Source organism: Nicrophorus vespilloides, unplaced genomic scaffold (assembly GCF_001412225.1).
Source record: "Nicrophorus vespilloides isolate i.1.1-1 unplaced genomic scaffold, Nicve_v1.0, whole genome shotgun sequence".
Taxonomy (NCBI): domain Eukaryota; kingdom Metazoa; phylum Arthropoda; class Insecta; order Coleoptera; family Silphidae; genus Nicrophorus; species Nicrophorus vespilloides.
Window position 1 is genome coordinate 29,608 of NW_017100085.1, and position 21,262 is coordinate 50,869.

The 21,262-nt window shown below is 34.4% G+C and overlaps 4 protein-coding genes across 8 annotated transcripts; 3 read left to right on the forward strand and 1 right to left on the reverse strand.

Moving 5' to 3' along the window:
• Positions 1 to 2,805: 2,805 nt before the first annotated feature.
• Positions 2,806 to 6,647, reverse strand: LOC108567157 (glucosamine-6-phosphate isomerase). Of its 4 annotated transcripts, none has more exons than XM_017927466.1 (6): positions 6,554 to 6,647; positions 5,801 to 6,065; positions 3,986 to 4,455; positions 3,761 to 3,934; positions 3,413 to 3,486; positions 2,806 to 3,079 (listed from the first exon to the last, which is right to left on the reverse strand). In XM_017927466.1, the coding sequence occupies exons 2-5, from the start codon at positions 5,922 to 5,924 to the stop codon at positions 3,415 to 3,417; spliced, it is 840 nt and encodes a 279-aa protein (XP_017782955.1). In that variant the 5' UTR covers positions 5,925 to 6,065; positions 6,554 to 6,647; the 3' UTR covers positions 2,806 to 3,079; positions 3,413 to 3,414. The 4 variants fall into 4 exon arrangements, with proteins under 4 accessions (XP_017782955.1, XP_017782954.1, XP_017782953.1 ...); XM_017927465.1 differs by having other exon boundaries at positions 6,341 to 6,647; XM_017927464.1 differs by having other exon boundaries at positions 5,801 to 6,647.
• A 570-nt stretch (positions 6,648 to 7,217) lies between these two features.
• LOC108567156 (T-complex protein 11-like protein 1) lies at positions 7,218 to 10,518 on the forward strand. The gene is made up of 7 exons (XM_017927461.1): positions 7,218 to 7,606; positions 7,748 to 7,941; positions 8,006 to 8,270; positions 8,855 to 9,242; positions 9,300 to 9,466; positions 9,596 to 9,780; positions 9,841 to 10,518. The coding sequence occupies exons 2-7, from the start codon at positions 7,829 to 7,831 to the stop codon at positions 10,208 to 10,210; spliced, it is 1,488 nt and encodes a 495-aa protein (XP_017782950.1). The 5' UTR covers positions 7,218 to 7,606; positions 7,748 to 7,828; the 3' UTR covers positions 10,211 to 10,518.
• A 468-nt stretch (positions 10,519 to 10,986) lies between these two features.
• On the forward strand, positions 10,987 to 14,190 carry LOC108567173 (apoptosis-inducing factor 1, mitochondrial). 2 transcript variants are annotated; one of them, XM_017927494.1, is made up of 6 exons: positions 10,987 to 11,083; positions 11,261 to 11,568; positions 11,887 to 12,023; positions 12,082 to 12,557; positions 12,616 to 13,585; positions 13,644 to 14,190. In XM_017927494.1, the coding sequence occupies exons 2-6, from the start codon at positions 11,487 to 11,489 to the stop codon at positions 13,926 to 13,928; spliced, it is 1,950 nt and encodes a 649-aa protein (XP_017782983.1). In that variant the 5' UTR covers positions 10,987 to 11,083; positions 11,261 to 11,486; the 3' UTR covers positions 13,929 to 14,190. The 2 variants fall into 2 exon arrangements, with proteins under 2 accessions (XP_017782983.1, XP_017782981.1); XM_017927492.1 differs by having other exon boundaries at positions 10,988 to 11,083; positions 11,148 to 11,568.
• Positions 14,191 to 15,578: 1,388 nt separating this feature from the next.
• On the forward strand, positions 15,579 to 20,263 carry LOC108567172 (caprin homolog). Its single transcript, XM_017927491.1, has 5 exons — positions 15,579 to 16,028; positions 17,660 to 17,878; positions 17,945 to 18,060; positions 18,120 to 18,651; positions 18,743 to 20,263. The coding sequence occupies exons 1-5, from the start codon at positions 15,804 to 15,806 to the stop codon at positions 19,277 to 19,279; spliced, it is 1,629 nt and encodes a 542-aa protein (XP_017782980.1). The 5' UTR covers positions 15,579 to 15,803; the 3' UTR covers positions 19,280 to 20,263.
• Positions 20,264 to 21,262: the final 999 nt, after the last annotated feature.

Below are 21,262 nucleotides of genomic sequence, written 5' to 3' on the forward strand. Positions count from 1 at the left end.
AACATTTTTACCTTTTTTCGAATTTCTCGAATACTACAGAAAAAGTTAATTTTCTCATGTATAAAAGTCAATTCTATACATTTTATATTACGTGACTTCATCTGATTATGTAGGAATATAACCACAAATAAAATAAGGATTTAATGTCATACCATAAAATCATAAAAATCCATAAAAACAAATTACTTAAATAGACAGATTAATTGAAAATATATAGTCACAAATCCAAATATTTATTGTTGCTATTGTAAATAATTATCAAGTATTAACTTTATCTCGAAATAAATATGAAATATCAAAAAAAAACAATCATTTAGTATAGATTTTCACACATTTATATAATTGAAATTGTTCCAATTTGATATAAGTTTTTATGAAATTGAACCTGAAACAACAAATTACATTACAAATTAAATCTCAAATTACTAACACGAATGATGAAATTTGATTCTCAGTCATTACATAACTTTTTTTGTTGTCTTACTAATATCTAAATGTATTGAAAATTATATTTCTTTCTCAGTGTATGAAAATAAAAATTTATAAATATACAATTTCTTGGGATAATCACAATATATTATTATTATTTATATAATCATCAATTATTTCAAAAACATAGATTTAACTCTTTCCTATGGAAATTACATTGAATTTCAAAGTATTTATAATTGTTCAAGAGTGTTTGAAGTCCACATGCGGTTAATTAATGAATATTTAATATGTTGTTGCTAATGTGCATTATTAAATATCAAAATTGAGAGGTTTAGCAATTGCTTCTAATAATTTCATTTTAATAAATACATATTATTTTCTTCTTTTCTTCAATTTAGATGTGAAAACATGCAAATTGCGAATGCAATTTGCAACACGTGCATTACATTTCTAAACTTAACGACATGTTTGCTTCAAATGCATGTATTTAGCTCTAAATGATGAATAACGAGAACAACACAAAAGCACCCAAATTTCTAAGCAATTAAGTTAGTTTTCAATGTAAAACTCTGCTCCGGTTTTCTTTATTTCTATCGTTTCCCATTCGCGATTCTTTAAATATCTCTAATGCATCAAACTTTCCACTTTTTTTTTTCGGTTTCAGAAACCGCACACAGTTTCGTTTCTGATCGATGTTGCGGATTTGTAAGCGATTTACATATAACACAAAGATGATGCGGTTTCATTTGCTTTATGCGCTATTATTATATGATATCTGATTATGCGGATGAGAATCACCGCAAGAACGAGACCTTGGGACCTTGGGGAAGGACCAAACATTGAACATAATGGTAAAATAATTACTGAAAAAAATTAGAAGTAAGCGCGTTCATGCGAAGGACGCTAATCCCTAAAAGGCGCGAATAATTTCACGACTTTTCTACTTGAGACAATAATAACACATTAAAGAAATAAAACTTAAATATTAATTCCGTTGCATTTCGTTTTTGAAACGGAAGTAATAATTACAGCGATTTTCAAGGCGTTCGAAATTATAGTTTAAGGTATATTAACGTTGCAAATCCGGTTGTTTTATTACTTTCCGGAATTACTTTAACAAAACATCAAATAAATAAATTATTACGTTGATTCATGATTTAAGCGTAAAGAGAAACGCGTCATTTGTAAAGATTTCTCATAATTACAAAGTAAATATTTTCAAGTTGGAGGAAATTTACAATAAACTATAATTGTGTATCAAAGTATGTAATCCTTGAAATTTTTATTAAGTACATTTATAGTTTATATAAAAGTCTAAGTATTAGTGTCAAGTATACGAAAATTCAGGTTAATTGTGTTATATTTATGTAAGTTTACTTACAAGAAATTATGGAGAATTAATATGAATTAATAAACTAAATTTTTGTTTAAATTGATCATACTGTCCAAAAGCATCAAAAGTATCAAAATTCTTATTAACAGTTAAATTATAACGTGTTTAAATTTAACTTTTGTTAAAAACATACATAAAATTAAATTTTATACATTGTTAAACTATTTTTTTTATATAATATACGAGTGTTAAGATAAAGTAAAGTTTTCCTAAACAAATTTTGACAATACAGTGGAACCTCGCTTAACGAATCCGTTCCAAAATGTCCAGTTTTTCACTCGTATAGTGAAGCATATTCAAAATTGCACACAATATGTGTTCACAGGTTTTAAAAATAATGTAGCAGGCACGCAATCCGGGTCTTCTCTTCTCATCGTCACTCGTTATGCGAAACGTCGTTCGTTAAGCGAGTCATTTTGCGAGGTACTCGTTAAGCGAGGTTCCACTGTATTTGAAATAATTAAGATATCGAGTTAAATAGTAGTCACGTATTGTGTAAATAGCAACAACTTACCTATTAGTTAACTAGTGGTTCAACAAAGTATTTTTTTTTAAATAAATTTTAAGCATATTTTGTAGTATTATTCAAATTTTAATGTTAAGTAAAAAAATGATACATCATTCGAGAAGTGAACAATTCTCTGGATTTATTATAATCTTAATTTAAAAATATAATATATTTATATCACACCCTGCATAATTACATTTTTTATATAATTTAACAATTCAATATAAAAAAAAACATTATTTATAAAACTAAGAGCAAATTCCATCAATTGATTAAGCAAAATTATCCAATGAAGTATATAAAGTTGCCTACGTCGCAATTGTAAAATTTTAATATATTTAAACAATTTTTACATGAATAGCATAAAACAAAGAAATCCACGGAACTAGATGTTAAAACTAATCCCTGATGAATGAATTAATTAGAATAGTTTTTTTTTTAATTAATTATTATAAAATTTTGTCTGAACGATTGTTGAAAAGTGCAAGAGGATTCGATTACAGTATATAATACAAATATCTGAATCTATAAAAAATATAGCCTGTATACGTTTATTTATAATATCAATGTTGTATATAAAATAATTGCTGCGGTTACATATCAGTTATATTGGATAAATGGACAAGTATAAAAACGAAACCGATAGGAACCTTATTTTTTGTTTTGTTATTTTGTCTTGAAGCAAAGCAGTATAAAATAGAAATTGTTCACTCTCCGAGCAGATCGCAGTGTTCATCGTTGATGCTCTGAAAATAATTACGACTTTAGTAAGAACAGGTGAAGGGTTATTGTTTTGGAACAGGATTAGTAAAGAGAATATATTTGTAATTGGTGTTAGTAGAGATCGGCATCGACTACAATTGATCACTTCTCGTCTTCAAAAATAATTACTAACAGCATACATCAGTCCTTAAAAAAGAAGTAAACTTTAAAAAGAACTACATATAAAATATAGGATTTAGTAAACATGTTAAGACAAATGAACAGTTCAACAGATGTGCCGGCTTTAGACGACAGAAATATAATATAATTATTGCAATAAACCACAACCGAATAATAATAAGTGTGTATACAATTACCATTAATGTATTGTACGAAATTGTTCGAGACTTGTGTTTTCTTCAATCAATGTATGATGAACCGTACTGAGTGCCTGTTTATGGTTTAAATATGCATTAATAAATGGGAACTATGTGAGCATTCTCATAGCGCCGCGAGCAAAGTTTTCAAAATCAATTGGTTCTATTAATAAATAATTTAATTAATCGCGTATCGACTTCCAATTGTGCGAAAACGTCGCTCACATTTGCTGCGCAATGTTAATGCTACATTATACACAAACTTAGTTACAGAAAACGTCACACAAAAAAAACAACAAACAAAAAAAGAACACGCTGATTACTGTAAAGCAAAATGTATGTTCGTACCTTAAAGTATTTAACCGTCTTCACTCTCAGTTCAAGAGTGGCGTCTTCGTCGCAAATCATGAGCGTGTGCGGATGCTGTTGGAATGCAGAAACTGTCCACATGTGATTGACGCCTTCTTCGATGGCTTTGTATAAAGCGAAAGCCTTATGCGTTCCAGTTATCAAAACCATCACCTAAAATTATTATTATTTGATTAATTTTATAGCTGTTCGCTTGCTGCTCACCTCTTTCGCGTCCATAACAGTTCCAACTCCAACCGTCAGCGCTTGCTTGGGGACCTTCGCGATGTCGTTTCCGAAGAATCTGGCGTTGGCTTCCAGAGTGTCCTGCGCCAGAGTCTTGACCCTGGTCCTTGATACCAAAGACGAACCAGGTTCGTTGAAGGCTATGTGTCCATCGGGACCAATGCCGCCTATGAATAAATCTATGCCGCCGGCCGCGTTTATCTTCTTCTCGTAACTGTTGCACTCGGCCACCAAATCTTCCGCGTTTCCATCCAAAATGTGCACGTTCTCCGGCACGATGTCTATGTGCTTGAAGAATGTGTTCCACATGTAAAAGTGGTAGCTTTCCGGATGTTCCCTCGGCAAGTTCACATACTCGTCCATGTTGAACGTCTTCACATATTTGAAAGACACTTTTCCTGCCTTGTAGAATTCGATCAGTTTTACGTACATTCCATGAGGAGTGCTACCTATAAAAGTAAAAAAAATATACTCAATAATTATAAAACAAATATATCTAATAATAAAACTAGTAATTTAAAAAAAAACTTGATTAATAATGTAGCGTTGTTGATGATGCAAACAAATCTCATGACCAAAGTTGCTAGACAACAGCAAGATATAAAAACGGAAATAAACAAATCGCGTTGTTAAACACAACCGTCTGCGATTTGCGAGTATTTATTTTATTTTCAATCTGAATCACTAAAATAACTTGCAATTGCACAAATACATAAACTTATAAAAAAAAATATAATAATAATATATATTCTATGCAGTATTTACGCTCTAATATTATAATATTTTACAGTAAAAGTCAACGGCTTTTATATGGAACAATTTATCAAGAAAACAAACTGATGCATTATCATGCAAAGCATAAAAATGTTATTACATGTATATAAATAAACAAATTAAGCATTGTTATACAAGGACATAAAAAAGAGAATAAACGGCGTAATCAATTAGGTCAATATGTTAATGGTGGAAGGACATCATTATTGCACATGACCATACCTCAACGTACTTTTTGTTTAAATTATAAAAGTATATATTGTTTTATTGATATAATATTAATCTAATAAGAGTTTTAAACTCAAGGTTAGTTGATATAATAAAATAATATTTTCCAAATGACGTTGATAACAAAAAAAATAGACAAATTAATATTTCTCTGATAAGGCTGTACTGTTAATACGTTAAGGCGACTCTAATTGGATTATAATGGCATTAATAACATTTAGTGTGACATGGATTAAGTAGGTATCACGAAGCTAGATAAATAAGATTTATGGAATTGATTGTATCTAGAAACATCTATTTTCCATGATGATTCATCATTATTTCCTGCAGAAAATTAGTTGCTTGTACATTTATTTTAATTATAGAATATTTTATTTTCAGGTATATTAGCGGTAAACAGACAGACAAGATAGTTAAATACACAAAACAAGTTTCGGTTTGGCGATAAATAAACAGAGATTGGGTTGCACTTCAAATACTGGTTATTATTGATTTAATTGAAGCAAAGTTTACTTAATATTCGTGTCCTTCGTACGTTCCGAACTTATAATTTCCAAACAGATTATCAGAACTGCGGTTTTTGAGTGTGCATGTTTAGATTAGATCACAACAAAATCGGCAGGAACGAAAATAGAATGAGTACGTTAAATAGAAATAATATAGCGTTATATAAGTGGAAAGAAATAAAAAAAAAAATAGGATGCAAAACTTGAAAATCCGGCTTCGATGGAAAATGACTTTGCTGTTGTTCTCGCTGATGGATAATAATGATAATTTGTAATGAAAATGTACCTGTTGGTAGACCGAGGACGAAGTATCTGTCTGGACCAGGCTTGAAATCGTTGATCCTCTTGGCAACATATTTTGCGGCCCATTCCGTGACGACGGAGGAGGTTTCCAGGATCACCAGACGCATCTTCTGTTACGAATGCACGGACAGTGAGCCGATTGGTTAGGAATCGGTTGCACGAATGCACGGTAATGATGGAAACCAAGCGTATTAAACTGCTATCCTCCCCCAGATCGAGACTGCCAGTCTAGGTTTATTGACCTCCGTCTAAATAAATACAATGGATATGATAAGAGACACACACACCATGGGTCTGTAGAGGAACTTTCTGGTATCGTCGTCGTGTACTTAAGGGGGTAATAATCTATGGTCGCAGCGCAACAAACGAGGCCGAGAAATATAGTTAAACAAATAAATAAACGGACGGGCAAGGATCGTGATTGAAGTATCGAAGGTTACATTCGCTTTCACAATGAAAATAATTATTTATGGATGCCCTACCACCGTATTACGTGCATTACTTGTATACACTTGGTGCTTACAACTTAACTCGATGCCGACAACAATTTTCGGGATGCACAGCGGAGTTCCAAGTTCAGAACACGCTCAACAATTAAAAATTGAGCATGAAGTTGCATAGCTTATTTCGAACGGTTCGTTGAGTCTTTCCGAGTCTCATTTGCGAGGACTGCTCGATTAATAATCATCACCATTCGTGAACTCGTTTATATTAGTAAAATACATTATTCAGTTACATTTTGAGGTTGATTTATTGGTGACTGTCGCACTGGTCGCTCGCCAATTATTTGTAGAGACAGCAGGAGAATACTTTGCCAATTCTCATTGAACTTGCACTTTGTGACTCCTTATCCTAAAATGAAATAATTTGATTAAAATATGTAAACAAAACTAATTAATACTTGTTTATAATTTATTGTTGGCTTCAAGGATATCTTGTGTAAAGTTTAAGCAATTATTGAAATCGTCTAAAGGGTGAATTGATTGTTGATTGATTGGGAATTTGTGATTGAAATATTATACTGTCATGTCCATCCAAGTAGTATCCATGATAGGTGTTGTTTAACTTTAGAAAAGAATCCAACTGCTTCTACTGGATATAAATAACTGTTTTTAAGAACATTTCAATATGTTTTATTGCATATATTTATGAGAAAGTATTAAACTTTGTAATCATGAATAAAATGAAGATGCGTCTTGGATGATTTCACATATTTGGAATAAGAACAAGAAAACAAGTTGTTCTGAGTAAAGTTTTCAATTATGTTTACCTGGAATAAGAACAATTAAAGGTAGAAGAACTGTGGTTGATTAAATTTTAAAAAAATTGAAATTAAAAACCTACGCTCAAAGGAAAAATTGCTAATAAGTAGGCAGCAGTAGACAGATCAACATTCATAAACAAGAGTTCAATAATTGCTGATTCAAAGACGTAGAGGACAAAGCAATGTTTGCCAAAACATAAACAAGCCCCTCTTCAAATTAGTGTATCACAACAATGCATCATTTCCTGTTTGAGAGAAATTGCGACGAACAAAGACAAACAAAGTTAACAAAGTATCCTTTGTAAAGGACAGGATAATATAAAAAAAAATTAAATAAAGTGTGTACCAAATTTGGAAACTAGAATTCCCCCAGAAGCGACCACCGACTCGCCGGAATCAAGGTTATGTTGGTAAATAAAGGAATCAGCTGTTCGATTTGACATTCGGTTTTCATATGCGGACTGAACAAAAATCAAAGTGAAATTCTCGTTGCACAAAACATTTTCCAATCACTGAATCCGAAAGGTACGTACACTTGGGGCAAGCCGCAATTCGCGTGCCTCGTATCCAGCCAGTGTCACTGACGCAATTCCGCGCCGTGACTCATTGCACCACCATGAAGAGAGAGAGATCTTGCTTCCTGATTGCACAATGTTCTTATTATAGTTTCGACCTGTTTTCCATCCGAAATCCAGCACGCCGGACTCATTTCGCCACTGAACAGCAAAAGCAGTGCACAGTCTCAAGATGAGTGACAACATCCCAAACCGTATTTCTGATCCAAAGAATGTTGAGGGGGCCAGGATCCGGTCGCAGAGTGAATGCTCTGCTGCTAGTGATGATGAGAATTTTTCCAGAAGGTATGTGTGGTCACTGTCACTGCAATTGATTTAAGTAATTATTGGATGACTTATATGTTTGCAGGCAGAAGGCTACATTCATGGTGTCTTCTGGGTTGACCTCAGCATCACCACCTAAATTTGTCTCTCTGGAGGAGATTATGCAGGCAGCTAACAGCATGCAGGATATGGCACTGGTTCATCAAATTGTAGTTGACAAGGAGTTCAGATTGGAGAGGCATGAACCTGAACCAGATAGTGTTCACAAAGTGATTAAGGATACTATGCATAGAGCCTACTGGGATCTGCTAAGGAGAGACATCAGTCAGGATCCTCCAAATTATGATCATGTAATTATTGATTACTTTTAGTTACATTTTAATCTATGTTTAAAAAAAAATCTACTGAATCTAATAAGAATATCTAAACTAGATATTATCAAGTCCTAATGGAATTATGGAAAATTTCTAAATTGACAATACGGGGAGATTTTTATTAACAATATTAAAAATGGTTATTTGAGCTTTAACAAATTATATTATAAAAAATATATAATGTTTATTGTATACAGAAAAACGTATAGGATTATTGACCGCTCTGTATTGTGTTGTTGTTTTCGAGTACAGTGTGGGATTTATTGAAATGTTCGTAAACAATTGTATTATAGCAAATGTTCCCAGAGTAAAAAGACACGTCAGACTAGTGCATAATTTATTCAACCAAGACTAATCATTGTTCGTTAATTATTATTTCCGATGTTTCGTTCATTGTTAACAATAAATAATTGTCGATAATTATTGAAATCGTTGTATATAGTGAGGAATAAAAAAAAAATAAGATTAATAAATTAATATATCAATGAATTAGACTTTCGTGGATGCTCCAAAGTATCGTTCAAAGCATGTGAAAATTTGAACGTAGGCTGATGTTTCAGGCTCTGGTTCTGCTCAACGACATCAGACAGGGTTTGTTTGATCTGCTGTTGCCGCAGCACACGAAACTACGGCAACAGATTACCGAAGTTCTGGATCAGGATCTGATCAAGCAGCAAGCGGAGAAAGGCATACTGGATTTCCAGTATTTTGCCAATTACGTGGTAACCGTGATGGGTAAGCTTTGCGCTCCGGTGAGAGATGAGAAGATCGTTGAGCTGACCAAAATTGAGGACGTGGTGGAAACGTTCAAAGGAATATTGGAGACTCTGAACTTGATGGCCCTGGATATGGCGAACTTCGCTATAGAAATGGCCAAACCAGATATCATCGCGCACAGCGTGGAACTGGAAAGGAAGAAGTTTGCCGATTTTTTGGCAATACAACCTGGTATAATTACTTTGGATAGTTGAATTGTCGATTGTGGTTAACACATTTTCTGTTTAGATGGTCTTGAATTCACAAGGAAATGGATTTTGAAGCATTTAGATACTTCGATTCAGAAACCAAGTAGCATTGATCATACTACGTACGTGAGGAATTTGACTAAGGAGACGGTTATCAGGGCTGCAATAGATCTCATCGAGTGGGAGCTAAACGCGCCGTATCCGGAGGTAAATGTTTAACTAATTAATTAGTTTCAACATTAATGGCTTAATTTATTAATACTAATATATGTGTGTGGAGTCATTGAATGTTGTTTATTATTGGAATTTATTTATGATTTTTTATCATTTTTTTAGACGTTTATGCTGGATGTAACCAGATTGGAAGATTTGCGGCTTAGAACGGAGCGCTTGGTTATTACCGGCACCGTCTTGCTAGTCACCATGAGTTTAGTAGGTCAGAATCTGAACACCTTGGCATCGTTTAAGGAATCGCTAAAGGAGCATTGCTGCATCATAATGCAATCGTATGCTGAACCAGAGTAAGAGCTCAAAAACAGCGTTATATTTATAACTACGATTAACCGAGATATCGTTTTCAGTAATTTGAAGGAGCTTCTACCGAATATTGCAGTGCAGGCGATCAAAGACGCGAAGGAGAATATAGAGCAGCACAAGTTCTCGCCGATGAGCGAATCCGATGAGAAAACACTTACGGATTCCATCGCGGACATCGGGAACGACAGCAACAAGATCAAGCAGTTGGTCAGACAAAGAATCAAAGAGTTTTATGAACAAATAATTGCGTCCTCGACGGCGGCCCCTCAGAAGGTCCCGGCCGGTCTGAATGCCCTTCAGAAGGAACTGACCGCCATCGCCGGACAATTCCTGAGAATCATTTCTCACAACAGCAGCGTGTTTTGCATTTACTATTACGATATTGTAGAAGGTGCACTGCCTAAGCCAGCTTAAATATATTTTACACACATAATCCGCTAACGTGTATATTTATTTTAGAGAAATTTTGTTATGTACTATTATTTTTTTGTTTTGTTAATTCGATTTTGAAATTGTTTTAGCTGGATCTAAAATCGTTATATCTCTCGGTGTAGACTAATGATGTGATTATATTTTCTTATTAAGTGAACTTATTATATGCAAGTTTATATAACCCAGTAATAATCTAGGGTGTAATGTACTTTATCGCTGATTCCAACAACTTTTTAATATGTATTGTTTATGTTATTAATTATTAATAGTTCGTTGCATTTTTATGTTCAATTGCTACAATTTTTATATGTATTCTCAAGCTGTAATTTAATGGTTATTAATTATAACTGGTATATTGGATAAAAATACATATAATTGTGAACAAAACAAATACTTTTAATTGAAAATTTCATTGAAACTATTTTTAGTATAAAACCAGTAGACGAATTATGCAAATTATTACATTTATCTATTTTCTAATATAGAAAATTAACATTAAAGAACAGAGAAAAAATAAAAATTGTAATGTAATCTTATGTAAAACAAATGTTGAAACTTATCAAATTCTCTAAATTTAAATATTAATTGTTTTATAGAATTCAATTTCTTAATGACAATGTACAAATATGGTTTTTTTTAAGTATTTGTATTCAACCAAACTAATATAATACAAAATAAAATAGAAAGTTCTAAGAGTAAATGTTAGAGGTCTAAAGTTTAGACCCTAAACGGCAGATTAAAATTCTAGTTGATAAATGTGTTGTTTGGGAAGTATAGGTTAAGGAAGTACATAGTTTATGTTAAGATAATAGAGTGATAACGAAAATTTCAACGAACAGGAGTCCATGAGAAAAGGTAATATTATATCTAGGTTCGAATCGATTTTGACACAAATTTTGTGTTTTGGTTATAATTGAAGATACACTACTGATTATCATAGTTAACGTGTTTCGAGAAACAAAATTTATTGTTTACGATGACGGCATGAAAATAACAAAAAATATCAAAAATTAACATCAAAATTGACCATAGTTCGAGTGCCAGAAAACAAGAGAAACGACATCTGAGAGGATGATAGACCGACGGGCTTTCCAGCATTGGTCGCGTCAATAGATTTCGAGCTTTTATTCTTCCCCCTTTTTGCCCCCACAACCGAATCCGTTACGTAACCGAGGAACAGTCGCTGAGGAAAGGAGAAGTGCCACCGAAAAGACCGGACAGGAGAAATTATATATAAATAAAGCATTTGCCGCGCGACATGTACAGGATCAACCGAATCGTGGGTCTGGTCTCAAGGAATTTACGTCCGGCCGTTTATTTCCCACAATCGCAAATCCTTGGTAAGATAACTCTTAAATGTCTTTAACTGATCTCGTATATTTTTAATGACATAAACAATCTCCCTCGAGCATTTTACTATTCGTAATCCATACTGCTGTAACATAACCTACAATCACCCATCACATGCTCCATGCACATAGATATGCACTATCTGAAAGGCAATAGAATAACATTTTTTCAGACAAATTTCCATAATTCCTTAACTTTTGACAGGTGTCAAATATTTTCCAATTTATGACTTTATGACTCAATTCCGTTCTTTAATATTCACTTTAGCAAATACTATTCAAATGGATCTGATGTAATTTTCCTTGCAGTTTACAGACCCACAAATGACATTGTAAATTTACGTACATATTGCAATAAGAAAGGTGATGGTAAGAAGTATGTATGTACAGTGAAGCCACCAGAACCGTGCAAACCAACAAATAAATCAGACAAATGCAAGCAGAGGGTAAAATTTCCATGATTTTCTTTGTGAACTGGACATATTTAAATAATATTTTTTTCAGCCATTGCCATATCTGCAAGAATGTCAGAGACCAAACCTTATGAGCGAGTGCCCCAAACCCGACTGCCCATATGACCCTAACTGTAAGAAGAAAAGTCGGTCGCTCCTTATATTGGCGCTTTTAGTGGCTGCAGCGACAATGGGCGCACTGTATATGTACATCTTGCAGAAGAAGCAGAAGCATCCGCAAGTAGTGACAAAGAAAATTAAGAAGGAAAGGGTGTTCTTGAAAATCCCCAAGGATTCCAAGGACATTCCGGTGGATGTGCCATACCTCCTCATCGGAGGCGGTACCGCCGCTTTTGCTGCATTTAGGGCGATCAAATCCAACGATCCCACTGCCAAAGTACTTGTTATTACCAACGAGGAGTTCTACCCATACATGAGACCGCCCCTATCCAAAGAACTGTGGTTCTCTGATGACCAAGAAGCAGTCAAGAAATTAAACTTTAAACAATGGAATGGTACTGAGAGAAGGTAATTCTTTACATTTATTAGGAGTTATTTTGAATTTAATATTTTTTATTTATTTTAGTCTATTTTATGAACCTGACGATTTCTATATTAACTGTGAAGATCTAACTATTACGGAACATGGTGGTGTCGCTGTTGCAAGGGGTTGGGACGTTTCACATATTGACGTAATAAACAGAGTTGCCCATTTGGAAGGAGGACATCAAATCAAATACGGAAAATGTCTTATCGCCACCGGATCAAGTCCGAAAAATTTGGACATTTTCGAGAATGCCGATAAGAAAGTACTGGAAAGGACGGTCTTGTACAGAAATGTGTATGACTTCCAATGTCTTCACGAGAGATTGAAGGATGCCAAGACTGTTGCAGTTATTGGCGGAGGATTTCTTGGTAGCGAATTAGCCTGCGCTTTCGGCAGGAGAACTAAGGATGATCCTGGCTTCAAGGTATATCAGGTGTTTAAGGAGAGCGGACATATGGGGGCTATTCTACCAGAGTATTTAAGCTTCTGGACTACCGAGAAGGTTAAGAAGGAAGGCGTAACAGTCATTCCGAATGCTGAAATCACTGGAGTTTGTTCAACGAACGACATGGTCCATATGAACCTGAATAACGGTCACACGATTTCGGCAGATTTGGTAATTGTCGCCGTTGGCGCAGCGCCGAACACATCAATGGCAACTAAGTCTGATTTGGAAATCGACGAGGAATTTGGAGGATACCTGGTGAACACCGAACTGCAGGCCAGATCGCATTTGTTCGTGGCAGGTGACGCAGCCTGCTTCTACGATACCAAATTGGGCAGAAGGAGGATCGAACATCACGACAATGCCGTGATATCCGGTCGATTGGCAGGAGAGAATATGACTGGCGCCGGAAAACCGTACCTTCACCAAAGTATGTTCTGGTCCGATTTAGGTCCTGATATCGGTTACGAAGCCATCGGCATTGTGGATTCTTGTTTACCCACCGTTGGAGTTTTCGCAAAGGCCACCGACGAATCAGCAGCTACGAATAAGGATGAAGAAGACGTAATATATGCATATTTTTCGATTATTTCATTTATTCATAATTATGGTAAAATTTTAGGAATGTGCCGGCAAAGGACAAGGAGCTGAACCGACGACCAAGCATCAATCTGACTCCCAGATAAGGAAGATGGCCGAAAGGAGACGCCAGCAGGCCGCTTCTCGACCCGGCGAAGACTTCTCGAAGGGTGTCATCTTCTACTTACGCGATGATATCATTGTAGGTATTGTGTTGTGGAACGTTTTCAATCGCATGTCAACTGCCCGCCAAGTGCTTAAAGATCAGTGCAAGTATGAAGATCTAAACGAAGTCGCGAAGCTGTTCAACATTCACGAGGAAGAGTAAAATAAGAATTCACAAAAAATAAACAAAGGACATTCCGGTGCGCCGAACAATTTGCACTTGTAACAGAATAAACGAAAAAGAGACAAAGAAATCGCCGTTTTATATGTAATTCTATTAGCTTATGTCTTAATATCATTATTAATGTCATCGTCATTAGCGCAGATTCACTGAGATATCGATTGATTGCGTATTAAATAATTATATATCAGTTCATCTTGTTACTGTAATTTTTATAGCAGAGAATAAATAAACGAAAAACTTGCTACCTCCTTACATACCTATAAATAAGCTGCATGTACACCTGAAAACAGAGTGTGTATTCCCAAATCACAAATAATAATAATATTATAATTATATAATAAATAGAGTCAATAATAATCATGTGTGCGTCTGTGTTGTGTATATGTATATATGTATTTGTTTAATTTATGAAAGTTCCTTTATTTCCTTGCAAATCCATAAACACAATTGTGTTGAAGATTTTGTTTTACAGATAACGAAGTCAATAAAATTTATTATAATAAACACATGACTACCACATTATCATTATTTATATTTTAATGATTATGGTTAATCAAATATTATTGTAGGCAATACTAGTCGACATCAAAACAAGTGTTAATTATTCCTATATATTTAACTAATTTATTGGTCCAATAAAAATATTGAAATGTCAGTAATAATCGAGAGTAAGTGTACTAATAAAAGAAATATAAACAAACACAAAGAAATTTTTAATATTTTGAGATACAACGCACAAGAAATATGGTTTAACTGATTGGAATATACGAATATAAAAGCAAATTGGAAAATGTTAAAAAAAGAAGTGTAACCGTTCATGGAATTATAGAATACAATAAAACCCATGCAGATATGAAGATTGAAATGATCTAAGAGATTCAACTTTTGTCGAACCGTTTTTGTAAATTTTGTTTACCTACGGTTCGATCATTTTGCGAAATACACTTAATAATACGAAATGAATAACGTACAGTTATAATAAATAGAAATCAACATAGAAATACAAAAAATATAATATTTTAATCAGTATTAAACAAAATATATCGTACAAGTAGGTAACAAAATAGTATGATCAGTTATTTAGTTTTTAATAAAAATCGTAAGATGTAAGAAACTATATGAAGAATTGAAAAATAAAACTACGTTCATAAAATTCCCATATATAACAAACATTACCTGCTTACACTACCTGAGCTAAGGACGTTCAAAAGGGTCTGTAGTAGTAAAGAAGACATATTTTTTTCAAATATGATGTACTCTGTAGATTGATTGATGCAATTTATTATTAGGGACAGTAAATTTTATTAATTATAAATAAATTGTTATGATACAGATATCTGAATTTCATGAGTACGGTTGAAGTGTCTAAGGGTAGTTATTTTTATTTGTCTTAATTGAAAACGAGTTTGATAATGTTTATAGACTTCAAATTTAAAGAGTAATGTAAATAATTATTGATGTAATGTAATGATTAAATAAATGATGTTATACAATGGAAAAGAATATGTTTATATTTAACTGGAAGATAAGATTGGTAGAGGAATGTTGTAAAATACTATGATTCTATTGGTTGGATGTGATTCGAACGGTAGAGGTCTCTGGTATCGTCGATATTCCGCTAACGGTCGGCAATAGTTTGACGTTTCCGTGTGGTGTCGGCGTTTTTTCTCATTGCCAGAAGTGAGTGTGTGAGTGTGCGAACAGAGGCGAGAGGGGTAAATGAGTTTTGTACTCTTGTGCGGCGAATTTAATTCCAAGCACGATACCGCATTTCGCAATTGACTGGAAGCGATCCTAGCTCGAAGTGCAGGGTGTTTAGTGTCCGAGGAACCAAATACAGAGACTGCTATAACAATGCCATCAGCGGCAAACGTCAAAATTGAAAAGGCACCGGAGAACATGGGGGTGGCGGTGACGGCGACTCCCGTTGCCGATGGAAATACCGCCGCCGTCACCGTGGCCAACAACAACCCCCAGCAGCAACCGCCGGCGCAGGCCACCAACAACACGCCGATGCCGCCGATCCGGCAGGCGATCACCGTGATAGAGCACAAAATAAGGAACATGGAAAAGCGAAAGGTAAGCAGGGCAAACGGAAAAAGGGAAACGATGAATACGATGCGAAGGGGCAGAGAAAAAGTAATCTGGACGATTGCTTGCTTAGGTTAAAACAAACATGGCCGGTTTTTGTTGTATACAAGAGGCTGCAACGCATACACAGCCTTCCGCCATTTCCAGGAAGGAGCCGCTGGCATTTTTTTTTGCAACATCCTCCTTCGCCTCCTGTGATATAAAATCATGAATCCCGAAACATTATGTTTGTATTCCTGCAATCTTATCTGCACACCGAAAACAAACACATCTCGCACGCATATAAATTGCGGCTATGCGCGGATGTGCATCCACTAGCTTGATGCAAACATTAATCATCTTTCAGTTTTTGTATATATGTTTCAGGTGAGAAACTCATTACTTTGCAAATTAGTATATTTCCAATAAGATGAAATAAATCATATTCGTTAAAAACGCAAGAACAATCAACATTGGGAAACTTTTGCATAGTTGAAATGAATTCAGACATATACATTATAGAAAATTTGGCTGGTAGACATAATAAAAATGTTTGCTGTTATTAAGCAAATGTAATCGTATATCATATATTAGGGGTAGACGTTAAAATGCTGAAGAAAACAACGCCTCTGAGCAAATTATATTTCTTCGAACGCCAGGTGGCGTCCATCGGCTGCGAAAGTTAAGCAACGTATTAGAACTGCGATGAGATACCTATTTTTATCAACTCTGCATTGTAATCCGCAAAGACGTTTTGCAACTGTAATAAGTCTTACGCTATACACGTTCACATAATATACAAGGCTGAAGAATTTGTTAGGTAGATAAACAAATGTAGTTACACGCTGTCTTAATTTATTTTGCTTTTGTGTTTATGAATACTATTTCCTGTTAATTTCATTAATATTGGATGATTACATTTAAAATTCGTATTATGCGATTTTGTTTTAGTATTGTATTCTAATCTTGTTGAATATTATTCGTTTTGTAATTTAGTATTATACAATACATAAAGCATGTTTTTCCCATTCAGTGAAACTTAAGCTTGTCCTTCGTGGTGCACCAGGTTCAAATATATTAAATTTTAAATCTAATCTCATTCATCAAAATATTTGTGTTATGGTCGTTGTTGCAATTATAGGTAACTTGCATAGTAAAATGAAAAAATAACGTAGTTTGAATGAGAGTCCATGGTGCAAACTTTATTTTGAAAATACTTGTACAAGTACAATGTGTGATTAAAAGTTACTTTAAAAAAAAGTGAACACATCAAAACGTTAATTACTAATTAAATAATAATCAATTTGATAAGTATTAAGTTATTTTTGCTGTCAGATAATTATATTACGTGATTAAGAGCGGAGAATATGAGATTATTGACACAATGATGTATCGTGTAAAATGCAATCCCTTGTATACCGTTACTTTGTAAATTGCTTGATTATATTTGTTTCTCATGAGGAGACGTCCTTGGGCTACTTGTGCGGTTCTTTACGACCAAGTGGGATGCCATTGATGTCAATCAATTTGCAATGTAAATAAAAAAGTTCGTTAACCTTAGTGTGCTCTCTCGGGGAAATCGCACAGGGCTTGCTACTCGTGAACATCTTCTAATTTTTGTTATTTTCTTTTCTGTCCAGAGTAAATTGGAGTCGTATCGAGAGGTACAGCGATCCGGAAAAGATCTGAACGCGGATCAAAAGTCTGCGGTGGCCAAGTATGATGAGGTCGTCCAAACATTAGAATTCGCACGTGACTTATGTAAACAGTTCCTAGGTATTGCTGTGGTCTCCGACAAGGATGACAAGAAACGGCTTAGGAAAGAGGCCTTAGCGCGTAGTCAAGGAGAATTAACGAAGGTAATTTCTGATGCGAAGATGTCCGATTAAACGTTGTTATATAATGTTTTTTTTTTTTTTTTGTAGATTCGTGAAGTCTTACTGGTACAAGATGCACTGTCAAATATGGTGTCTGAAACGGCCCGAGAAGATTTTCTTCAGGGAAAGAATGGCGCTGCTTTGTTAACACAGACTGATCTCAAGTATGTCTTTTTTCTATTATACGTTAATTGGATTCGGTAATAATGATCAATGTTTATAGGTTATTGGACGATTTATATTCGGTGGCTACGCCCAAGCATGCGAGCGGGAATCCAAGCCAGTTCATGCCCCAAGTGCAGGCGGCAGCGGAGCATCTACAAGCTGTTGTCGATGGTAAACAGAAAGAAGCTTTTGGATCAACGTATAGTCAGATCAAGGAAGTTATCGGCAAGATTCATGAGAGCGGGTACTTCGATCAAGCCGTGGAAACGTTCACCGAGGAATGTGTTGTGTCCATTGAATGTCCCGAGATTGTTATGGTTTCAACGCAGATTGCACCCATCGAACCCATTCCGGTTCAGCAATTGGAAAACATGACGATGGAAGTCAGGCCGCCTCCGCCAATGCAGCAGCCGATCATGGAACAGCCTCCACCTCAGCAACAACCTCCGCAGATGGAGCAACAACAACCACCACCTGTGCAGATGCAACCTCCGGTACCGGAAGCCATGTATTACCAACAACCGCCGCCGCCACCAGCACCTAGACCAATCACCGAAGTCCTAGGCAACGGAAGCTTTTTCTTCTTGCAGGTATATTACTAAAAAAATTCATTTAGTCTTTTTATTATATTCCTATTTAATCATGTTTTTTTTAAAATAATACTACTTGTAATGTTTTTAGGATTCCGAATTGGATACTCCTCCAGAACAAATACCAACGCAAACGTTCACGAACCAGACGTACGTTTCTGCGTTACCACCTCCAATTCCGATGCCACCTCATTTCCACCAATACCCGAATGCTCCGCCTCAGCAACCACCACAAAACGTTGTTGCATCGCAACCAATGCAACAAGTTCCACCGCCGCAACAACTACAACAACAGCAGCAGCAGCAACAACAACAACCCCCGCAACCTCAGCAAGTGCCGCCTGTTCAACAACAACAGCAACAAATTCATCAACAACAGCAACAACCGCCGATGGTGATGCCGCAGCACGTTGTACCGCCAGCACAAACAAACAACGGCATCGGCGAACGCCATCCAGAGGTGCACGAAGATATGAACAGACAGCGCAGGCAGCAGCGCGGTCCGCCAACCAACAACCACCACCAACCGTTCTTCCCAAACAACAACGGCTACAACAATAGACCGAGGAATAACAATAGGAACAACGGGCCCAGACCAAATAATAACAGACATAACCAGCCACTTTAAAGTTGCATTTTTTTGGATATCTCCTGAATCGGACACTGTAAAACTGAACACGAGACATGCTTATAATTAATATTGATAAATGTAACTTATATTTGATAGCTACATCACGTTTGCGCGCTGGTCGCATTATTATTCTTTTCGGCAAAATTGATCATTTTTCATCGCATAAAACGTGCACATTCTGTTTCTTTTCCTTATGTAAGTTGTAACGTAAAAATGATGGTTTAGCTTGAACCTGATGTAGCTATCTGGTGATACAACATTTAATTAAAAAAAAAACATTGGAAACATAATATGATCAGCTTTTGTGAGCTGAAATAAGAAGCATTTCAAATATTCCAACATACACAAAAAAAACAATTATATAATAAACAAAATGTAAAGTCAATTTTAGTGTCGGATTTAAATTTTTTTACATTTGAGATTCTTTTGTTGTCGCCTTTTTGTCCGCCCTTAGAGATTTATTTTTCTTTTTACAATTTAGCACAAACAATTATATTACGAGACGAAGGGGAGGGAGGACCCGAAAGCGTATAAAAATAATAATAAAGTAATCTTGTATATAAGACTTAAATCTTAAATGAATAGCATTTGGTATTTTTATGAAATTTTCTAATATTATAACCCTGAGAAAAGTTGATGAAACGGTGAGAAGAAAATGACGAACGGAAAAATGGAAACACCTTGTCAGCGTACATTTTGTTTCCTTTGATAAGAATGTAGTCTTTTGTATTTTTTTGAATTTATTATTGTTATTTGTTTTGGAATTGTCACGTACATATACAACGGTGTCATGTAGCTCTCTTCCTCGATCATTTTTGTTTCTTTCGTTTTTATTTTTTCACTTTATTTGTAGAAGATTAGTTTTGTTTCAATTATTCTTTTATTACATATTATTATTATTTGTGTAAAATTTAGGGGCTACAGAAATAGTCATGAAAAAGATGATAGCAACAAGAATACAATAAAAAGAATATCCAATTATCCGATTTTTACTTATTTTTATTACAACGTTCAACATTGTACAAGCTCTTCCTTTTTTTTAATTTATTTAAAATAAAACAGTTTCCATTTATCTCTACCTTCATTTGTGCAGAAACGAATTGCTGAAGTAGTCAATGTTGGAATTGCTTACTGAAAACCCCATCACTGTATTCCATATGACTATACTGATGTATAAGAATGCCTTTGTATATCAATAGTTTGTTATATAATGATAAATCTAAAATTAACCATACAATAAAATGCATTTTATTGAAATTTCCTTTATCCTTGCAGTAGATGTGATTTAATAATGTATTATATTTTTTCTTCTTTAAAAGATTGCACATTCTCTGTCATCATACCAAATATAATTATTATTTACAGAATTAAGAGTGACAAAAGTCTAAACGCACTTCATTAAAACCAAATTTAAAACTCAATAGAAATGCAATTGTTAGATCAATTTTGCGAAATCTCAGTTATCGTTTCGTTTTTACTTTGTTTTCGATTGGATTCAGCGACAAATATCTTTACATTTTTGTTTAATGTACGCATATTTATATTTTTGTGCGAAGTCGAAACGGTGCATTTTAGACTTTGAAGTACGGTTGAAACAAGTGCGTAAACAGACATTTAAAAATATAGGAAGCCTAATGCACCTTTTATCGCACGATATCGTCTAGGATACACACGTCTATAAATAAATACAAGATTGTTGTTTCCAAGACAAAATCCGTATTTATTTATGCATTAAAATAAAATAAAAATCAATACAATGTAGATAAACAAAGCAAATAATATTATTTATTTACTCTTTTCTAAGTTTTTTTACAGATTGATTTATTGCAGTCAATAAAATATATTAATATAGTAATAATGTGTACATTTCTTTATTTACTTTTTGTTATTGATTGAAAGCAGTAAAACATAAATATTTTGATAGTTATATTTTCATAATAATATAATCTAAGATACATATTGATAATAAGTAAATATTAT